The 10203-nt window shown below is 32.7% G+C and overlaps 1 protein-coding gene across 1 annotated transcript; it reads left to right on the forward strand.

Annotated features, from left to right (window-relative positions):
• The first annotated feature begins 3397 nt into the window (after positions 1-3397).
• LOC134260697 (collectin-11-like) lies at positions 3398-7339 on the forward strand. The gene is made up of 3 exons (XM_062743241.1): positions 3398-3477; positions 5838-5926; positions 7027-7339. The coding sequence occupies exons 1-3, from the start codon at positions 3425-3427 to the stop codon at positions 7272-7274; spliced, it is 390 nt and encodes a 129-aa protein (XP_062599225.1). The 5' UTR covers positions 3398-3424; the 3' UTR covers positions 7275-7339.
• The last annotated feature ends 2864 nt before the right edge of the window (positions 7340-10203 follow it).

The raw sequence follows: 10203 nt of genomic DNA on the forward strand, positions 1-10203 counted from the left end.
TACCAAAATTATTGAGTTTGATATCATTGGAAAGATCAGAAAAATATACACATATTGTGACGTCACTTTGTAATTATTATGACGTAATAACTCCGAAAATGACGTCTGAATATAGAATGTTTAGTATACTGGATATTATATATATTACTAAACTATTTTCAATCATCCAAAACGATTTTATTTCAATAGACAAGCGATATTCAAAATTTTACATTGGTGTGTAAAATTAAAACCGGATCCATAAAAGTGTGGACCTGCCTTAAAAATTGTCTCATGTGGATAAAAACGCGACTTTTCAGTATGCTAAACATTCTATATTCTGACGTCTCTTTCGGAGTTATTACGTCATAAAAATTACAAAGTGACGTCACAATATGTGTATATTTTTCTGGGCCCTGGTCTTTCCAATGATATCAAACTCAATAATTTCCGTGAAACGGTAATTTTTTTTATCAAACAGTTCTCGGAACTTTTGAAATGCCCCTCGTAATTTGAAACAAAGCAGAAATCACCTTTATGATCCCTTTTCAAACAGAGTGCATGATACAAAGTTTATAAGATGTGATTGATGCCAAAGATTGAACTTCAATGTTAAATATTCTTCTTCATGCCTTTTTTGACCAACACTGGACGAACAACCAATTAAGCCTATTAAGTTCTCAGCACATATTAAAAATCGCAAAATGGCTACTAATGGTAATGACTCTAGATCTTAACGTAATTTCCCTTTATGACTGTCTTCCGTTTCTTTCATATTTGGATGTTTGACTGATTTTAGAAATACATGGCAAAATAAAAGACAAGCGGGGTGTTTTGGCTTTCCATTGATCTTATGTCTCGCAAAGTAGTCCCAAAATAATCAGCATGCTTTGAGAAGGATCAACTTTTTTTAAAAAAATGAAGGGCGAAAAAGAATAATATATCTCCTAAGTGCAAGTGAACTCCAGATTTAATCTATGCTGTGATCAAAAGAATTTTTTAATCAAATCTGAATCAATAATAGAATCAATTAAAGAAACTAAATGATTTTAAAATGCAAACATTTAAAAAGTGACATCGAATTGAAGTAGACTTTTCTTGTAGACTTTGATCGATTGTGAATCCCTCTCAGACTGAAGGGCCATTAAAGGGCCATTAAATAAATTTAAATTTAGACTTTAGAAGGGAGAATAAGAGAATATAGAGTATAAACGGGGTAGTTATATAGTTGAGGAAATTGAAATCTTTAAACAATTATTTGTCAGTTTTGAATATTTGCACTATTTTCAAAAAGCAAACTAATTATCAAATTAGAATATCCATACCCATTCCGGATTCCTAACTTAAAAAAAAATCCTTACGAACAAAGATACGTAGTGGGTTATACAGTAAATGTTCTTCCAAGTTCCTTACATGACTCCGAATGCACTAAAATATTAAGAGCATGGAAAGAAAAACCTCGGAAATACTGTACAACAATATATTCGAAAAGTAATCAGATGTGTTATTGTTCTTACTGAAAATTTATTTATAGCTTTTGGAGATCTTCCAGCAATCTGTCGGAATTCCCATGGGTACTAATTGCATTTGTTGTTAGCAGAACTAAATTTGTATTCATACGAAAAAGAATTTATTCAGAAACTTTGACATGAAAAGACGAAGTCTCTTGTTGTGGCCTTTAATTCTGCATCTAGATATTGAAGGCATTTTATCGAGGAACAATATTCATTTTCATTCCCACGTTGGAACGGCATTCATATTTTGAACTAGGGAAAAAATCCACAAAGTCTGACACATTTGTTTCATATTTGGAGATTTTATTAGATAAGGACGTAAATGGAAACCTAACAAAGTTTGTAACAAATTCAAAGTAATGACTTCCACTGTTCAAGTGTTTCTCAAATGAAGCAAGCTCTCGGCAAACAAGTTGGTTAAACAAGGAAATCAACTGTCTCATTATAAGACATTTTGCTTTGAGATCTGTGTTTGCTTTGCTCCTAATCTGTTTTGTCTAATTAGACCTTTGACAGTTTGAGCTTAATTAATGTTAGTTATTTTACTATTTCATCTTAAACATTTTCCCCTATAATGTCTTGGCCACAATTTAGCACTGGACAACTTGAAGCTTGGGAGACATTTATATACTACAATAACTATTCATAAAAAAAACCTTAAACATCCTTAAACGATCTTGTGTGAAAATCCTTCCTCCATTTGTTCACTACATCACTACTTCCAAATGTGAATCTTACAAGAGTCAACTTGAACTAAAATATTTTCACATCTACACTGAAAGGACAAGTTACCAACAAATGTTATTTCGAAGAGTGAATTTTGATAAACCCTATAAGAATCTTTTCATATCACTACAAAAATTATTCAATAATAGTAAAAAAGAGGAACATAAGGACCTTCGATCCTGAGATTTTGAGTGGATTTTGGTCATGTCCTTTATTTATAAAATTCTAAATCATTTTTTAAATTCTAGCATAAAATCGGAATTCTACAATGCAAATTGAACTATATTCAATGAAAAAACTGCGATTTAATTCCATTCAAGTAGAATTAAACTAGGGAATATATTTTGTGGCGGAAGGACTTTTAGACGAAAATGATCAGTTTTTCCCTTTTGAACTATAACAGTACTGTTAATTTTGGTTTCCATTTTTTTTCCTGCTGGTTGCACACAAAGCTGTTTTTTGCAGTGATATGTGTTAGGCTGGTTCTGAAATATCTATTAAATTATTTCTTATGAATTCTATCCACAAAGTGTGACAAATATAGTATATATATTGAAAATTCGGGGAAAAAATGAGCCAATTTTAACGTAAAATTAACACTTTTTTAGTAATATCTGAAAATTTACATCATATACCCCCACTTTTGATGTTCTTTTCTAAATATTCAAGATAACTTTGACCTGTTTGCTAAAAATCAGAAAAAGTTTAACACTTTAGAATAATTTTCTTGCTTATTAAATTTTCAATACCAGAAAAAATCACATTTTATTACTGCAGAAAGGTCAAATAATTGATAATGCGAAGCAATTAGAAACTTTTTCTTAGCCACAATTTTAAAGTGTCTTTTTTTATACAGACTTCGAGTTCATTTTGTTTCAGGCTTTAATTGGATAAAATTATTGAAGGTAAAATGTCGAAGATGTAATTTTTAATTAAATCACAAATTTCAGTGCAAAAAGGTCATATTAAATGCACTGTAGCACCAAAAGAAGCATATTGACCCTCATTTTATTTATTTGAATTTTAATTCAGCTATGTATGTAAAAACTAAAAATATACTTGGCAAAAAAAAGTTTAAGACTTTAAATATCAGGATCGAAAGTCATTAATGGAGAATTTTGCTATAAATAAAAAAATAAGAGAGCAATACAGTGATTTTAACCCCTTTACATTTATAGCCTGCAAAAGCGGATGGATACCATTTGATGGTCACTGCTACTTACATGTCGAGGAAAAGACGACTTGGGACAATGCAAAGGTACAATAACTGATTTATTTTTCACTTTCTGTATCATAAGTCGCAATGTAACCTATATTTTAAAAAATAACTCACAGAGTATTCTTCCTATGTGTGAGTACAAATACATACCCTCTGAGGGGTACATGATCAGCAACGGATTTTCGATCACTAATTCCTAGCTAATTAAAGGTCATAGGAAACGATTTCTAACACCATAATTTCACTATTAAACCCAAAGCTACATTTGAAAAAATGTTAAATTACGAGTAGTTATATTTTTTAGTCTTTGTTCTGCTGTAAAATTACGATAAAAAGTATTCCACTTGTTATTTTTCTTACCCGCTTATTGTTCTTGATTTTGTGGTTTTATGACGTCACAAAGGCCCACTGATGCAAACAGTTCATTGTACATAATGTAAATCTACTCTATTTTATCAAGTTACTTATATTTTATTTTTGTGAATAACGGCCACAGGCACATGACGTTATTTATTTTTCTTTAAATAAAAAATACCCTTACCTTGGCATTTGATTCAACAATGTGAGAAATTGCTAAAGGGGCCGGGGGCCGGAAGTTTACATCAATATGTAAATAGGAATTCCGTATTTGTCAGTTATGGGTTGATCTTAAGCGGCGTGATGTAATTACTTTGGAATTTTAATAATTTTTCGATTATTGAAGTGTAAAAAATCAAAATAGGAAAAATAAAACATTTTTTGTAAATATACCTTATGAAATATACTGTATTAATCTTCACAGATCGATCGTTGCGTTCAACAATCCTAATTTAAAAAAGGGGTGGGTGCTTGAAATTGAAAAAAAGAACAAAAACAAATCATGTAGAGTTATTGTTCGTTTTTTAAAATGCAATAGACAGCAAACCATCCAATTATATACATATATATACCTGGCATATCACAGGCGCTTGTTTCATACAACAGTCTAGTTTTTTTATACTATATAAACTAGGCTATTGTATGAAACAAGCGCCTGTGCTTAATTAAAAAAACGTGAGAGGGTCAGAGAGTCACACTGATAAAACTATGTAAAGTTCAAATATTAGGTTATGCACGCTATATGTATAATCTGTCACCCAAAAAAAATTGGTTCGGACAATAAAGATAAAAATGTTTCCATACCACTACTTTATTGCAATACATAAAATTGCAGATCTCAACACTCCCTGAAATAATCTTAGAGCGACACCCCCTCCCCTTCACATACGCGCATACATACTTTAACTTTATTATTCATTTATTATCCACCTATATCGAGATTATTTGGGAGTAAAATAAAATTAATATTCTTATATTACGTTGTATTACTATCCGATAGATTGTTTTTGGAATCAGCACTAATTTTAATTGGTTATTTTTGAAATTGAATCTTACAAATATATTGACCAATTAATAAAGGGCTTTCCCTAAGAATTTCAAGTCGAATCATCGACGAATGTAAATTTTCGGCCCCCTTTGGCAATTTCTCGCATTATTGAAGCAGTAGATCGAGTTTGACGGGGGATTTTTTAATATTTGCAAGTGTGATGCGCCCTTATGGTTGCTCTGTCCGTCCGTGTTTAGACCTCGAAATACTGGCCACAGGAAAAATATAATTGCAGGGAATTTATTTTACGGAGTTTCAGACGAAAATACAAGTGGATATGACCGACATAGAAAATTCAAGATGGCGCCCGATAGATACCTTGGTTTATATAAGGAATCACTTTCTAGTTAGTATAGTGTTTGCCTTGAACAGCGACTGGGCCTTTCTGACGTCATAGGCTAAGGGAGATAAGCAACGTAATTCAAAGCTCATTTTCCCAACTAAGTAATTTTGATCAGCTGTGTTGTCGCTATCTTGCATTAAAATCCTGAATAACATTTTCAGTCTAATTTTATCAGCTCAGATGAACCTGTAACTATATGTAGAATTATGTGTATTTATTAACCTTGTACCTTTGGAGAGGGCTTATATAGGCTATGCCTGCTGCCCAATCCGTTTATGTATTTTTTACATGATTAAATATGTTCAAATTCAAAATTAGCTCAGATAAAGTTATTCCCGTATGTAACTCAATATGTTCAGGTATTTGTCTCTTCTGACCTTTAAGTACCAGGTTCATAGTAATTTTTAGATCACTGTAAAAAAAAAAAGATAGAACTCTCCAAAACATTATACGCCTGAAAAAGAAAAATGATGATCCCGGACGAGTCTGATAAAAAATGATGTCTTTGTTTAATTAACTAGAGTAATCTGATATCCTAAATATTTTAAAACATTGTTATTTCATATTAAACGAGTTGTCAGAAAGCAATTTGTCAGTATGTCGCTACATGAATCTAAGGATAAGTATTTATGTTACTGACTTGTGTTTCAGAGTGAATGTAAAAAATACAATTCGAAACTGGTTGAAATCGAAACAGTCAGAGAACTCGTGGCTAGAGGAAACTTTTTTGCCCATTGAAGGTAAAACAAGTATTCGTTGTAAAGGGAAAAAAGTTTGGGAAATGTTGTATTCAGATGTTAAAATTTCAAAAAAGGAATTTAATACAACAAATAGTAACTGCACGAATGAATAAACACTAAAAGGAGAAAAAAGTAAATACAAGTGAGGTTTTCCAAAGAAAATGTGTACTTCTTGTACTTCTCTTTAGACGTGAACAAAAATTTTTTTGGATATAGAGAAAACCTAGATTTGTAGTAATTTTTGATGTATCTTTACAAATGTTTGCATCTCCAGAGACAAATGCAATAAAATTATGTTCTTTTGTACAATGCATTTGTCAGTGCGTATAGAAAACAGAATCGAATAAGTCGCATCATTCGCAAATGATCTCCCCCATCATGAGATGGTATCAACTGTTCAGACAACAAAGATTTCTATTACTTTTGATTTTGAACCACTTAGAAAACACAAATGATGAAACTTACAGTTGTCAAAAGAATGCGATGATATTGAATCATTTGAATGGAAAAATTAAGTGCATCTTGTATAGTGATTGCCCAAAGATGGAGCTACCCATAGATGGAAAGAATTTTTTTTAACAAGGTGGATTTATTGGAGCACGACCAAATGTTTAGTAGCATATAGAGGAGAAATGTCATTGCTTTCCCTTTTGACCTTTTGGTTGACCCCGAAAAGGGGCACAACTATGCCACAGTGCGGATTGGACTAATAATCCTTTCTAACCATGTTTTTGACATTTCTAATGACATGATTTTAATTCATGTTAATTCATGTGTTCTAGTTAAAGAAAATACGCTATTGTAATTGGTATTTCAAATTTTTGAGGTATTGCTTTAAATGATTGTAAGGGTATGATTATTACCTCTTTTAATCACATTAATTCGGAGACTTAGTCACTAGTATTTACCTTTTGTATTGCTGTTCTCGTAAATTATAAAGATTCTGGGTTCACTTGATCCGAACTGTTTCCTTTTATTTTGCATCAGGAAATATTCACCAAACGAGGAACCTCACTTTCAAAACAGCATAAACTAACTAAAATTTGATGAATTCTATTATTTGCTGTCGATGTGTTGTAACCATTGAATCTATTTTGTAGATGATTGCCCTTCCTTTTGGATCTGCCTTGTGTGGATCGGGGCAACAGACCGGGATGTGGAGGGAAAGTTTGTTTGGGACAGCGACAAATGCCCTGTCACGTTCTCAGCATGGTACCCTGGTGAGCCAAACAATTTACTAGGTGACCAGGACTGCGTAGGTCTCTTGATTTCTGGACAATGGGATGACAGGCTTTGCAATGAAAGTTTGGGTTTCGTTTGTGAAATGGATCAATTAAAATCAACATAGAGATTCTTGTCCTTTAAAAGTCAAGAACGGGATAAATAGATCTTTAAAATAATGTTTATAATTCATTAAACGCAATAAATGAAAGTTTATGATAGTTTAGTGTTTGTTTTAATAGAAATCCAGATATAGAGTCAAAATACCTGTTCAAATATCGTAATTTATAGACACGAGCGGTAGAGTTATCGCTCTTTTTTATGACGTCATTACATACAATTGCTGTATAGACGCCATTCCACAAAAAGCCGAGTATCAAATGAAGAGTTATCACTGAAAAATAGGTTAACTTAATCACACGGTGAAATTACATCAGAATTCCCCTAAAATGTTACATATATTTTAAACAACCTAATTGTTCTGGATAAGGGAAGGGGGAGTGTCCTCCCTACCACCCCCTCTCCAGTATCACGTATTCTACAAACCTAACAATGATCCTGCTGTGGATCTAAGGAACTTGGCATATAGAACTACACATGAAATTCACAAATATTACCGTGAAGGTATGTCCTGAATTTCAATACTATAAGGATTCTCATATAACCCCCCCCCCCAAAAAAAAATTTTTTTAAACTTTCTCTGTCATTGCTCTATAGTTAGCATTTCCCCAAGTATCATATAGCACTTTATTAGCTCACCTGAGTGAGCTTTTCTGATCACATATTGTCTGTAGTCCGTCTGTCTAGCTGTCTGTCTGTCTGTCTGTAAACTTATAACATTATTGCCAATTTCAACCAAACATGCCACATAGCATCTTTGGGTGAAGGCATTTCAAGTTTATTCAAATGAAGGGCCCCGTCCTTTTTCAAAGGGATATGATTAAAAAATAGTAAAAAATTGATGGCGTGTTTGAAAAATCTTCTTCTCAAGAACCACTACGTTGGGAAAGATTCAATGATTCAATTAATGTGGAAGCATATCCTCAGGTAATGTAGATTCAAGTTTGTTTAAATCACGACCCGCTGGGGTAGGGTGGGCCACAATAGGCGACCAAAGATTTACATTGGAATATATATAGGAAAAATCTTTAAAATCTTCTTCTCAAGAACAACAAAGGCATGTTTGCTCATATTTATAATTATATGGAAGCATCCCTAGGCAGTGTAGATGCAAATTTGATCAAAACTTGGCCCCCGGGGGTAGGGTGGGTCCAAGATGAAATTTCAAATTTATAGGGAAAAATTCCACAGTTACCGGTAGTCAAAGAAATATGTCAGCAAAGTAAGTGTAGATTCAAGTTATTTCAAATAAAAACCCATCCACCCCTTCCACCTTTTAGGGGTAGGTTGGGACCACATGCATTTTAAGCTTTCCAAAAATTAATTGACTTTTGCTTTTTTCCTAGCCACAGAGCTCAGGTGAGCGATGTGGCCCATGGGCTTCTTGTTTTTTTTTTATCCTGGTGTTTTGACTTTTTATTTTTTTCCCAAAAGTTCTGGTTCATTGTCCGTTTTAAGAATTACCATTACATCTTTAATATCCACAATTATTACTGTGTCTCACTGAAAACTCAGTGTATTGCTATTTAGTCTGGGTAGCGTTCAGGTGTGCTTTTAGACAGACAATGCGATATATAGATGTATGTGTTAACATGTGGAAAATTCAAATGATAATTAAACTAGCATTAGTAAGAAAATCATAACTATCTTTATTTTGAAAAAAAAAACGAATTTTTTCGCATAAACTAAAAGGCTATGCATATTTGGCATCACTGCTACATTGAGAATAGTAACATAAACTCTACATACTCAGTATCATTATGTACGTGGCCATCCATTGTTGTGAGGAAGTTTTATATCTGAAAGACACACTTTCAGTTTTCCTTATAAGAGCCCATACTTCAGAATGAGAAGATTATACTAGAAAAAAAAACCTTAAAAATGTCACAGTAGTCGACATTAAATACTTATCTTTTGGAATATGAGCCCGGGTATAAATTCTCATATTCAAAATAGATTTGGCGACTTTGATTGAAAAAAAAGTACTGGAGAGGGACGTTAAACAACATACAATGAATCAATCAATTAAATTAGATTTCATTTCTTTTGCTGTTCATCTAACAATGTTCAAACCAGGGAATTCAATTTGAAATTGGCTCCATGAACCTGGAGGAATCAACTGAAATTGTTAAACGTTTACAGGCACATGCCAGACTGTCTTCAGCAAGAAAATGTCATTCCGTGTCTTAAATGAAAAAGACATGCAGTAAAGTTCTAGCATTATTCGTACAGAAGGCAAGATCAAAGCATGCATGTCTTGTTACATAATCTTTCTTGAAGAAGCTCTTCCTCCCACAGATTTAAAGACACAATGTGATGCATCAACCTTATTAGAGTTATTGAAAAATACCTGTACATGTTTGTTAAAAGTTCTACAATCTTGCTGATTCAGCAATGAGATCTTATTTGATTTTTTTTCAAATGTTATACTTTTAAAATCTGAGTTTTCTTAATTGTGGTACACGCAAAACTATGTTTTTGCTTTCAAAGACTATATGTACTAACATATAGTTGAAATCAAAAGCAATATACAACGAAGAATTAAACATGTCAAATTAAAAAAAAAATTTTGAAGAACTTTATGCAGAGCGATATATGAAATGAGTTACAGTGCACTTTCTGGTGGAGAATGTTATCGATTTGAATCGCATTCCACCACTAATCACATCCGAGGTTGGTTGAGGATTGCCAATTGTAATAAACAAGAGGCCTATTGGCCTTATCGGTCACCTGAGTATCATGTAACAACTGTCCAAAAATTGAATTTAGTTCATATTTTAAACCAGAGGCCATGAAATTCACAATTTTGAAAGAGGCTTCATTGCTTATCATTACTATACACTTAGCATGCTAACTCTGATTACTTAATACCCAGAGGTGGATCAGAGTAACAAAAAGAAAATGAATTTCCACTTTATAACCAGGTGTGCACACCA

The sequence above is a fragment of the Saccostrea cucullata genome, unplaced genomic scaffold (assembly GCF_032062105.1).
Source record: "Saccostrea cucullata isolate Sc308-1 unplaced genomic scaffold, CSIRO_AGI_Scuc_v1 ctg18850, whole genome shotgun sequence".
Lineage (NCBI taxonomy): Eukaryota > Metazoa > Mollusca > Bivalvia > Ostreida > Ostreidae > Saccostrea > Saccostrea cuccullata.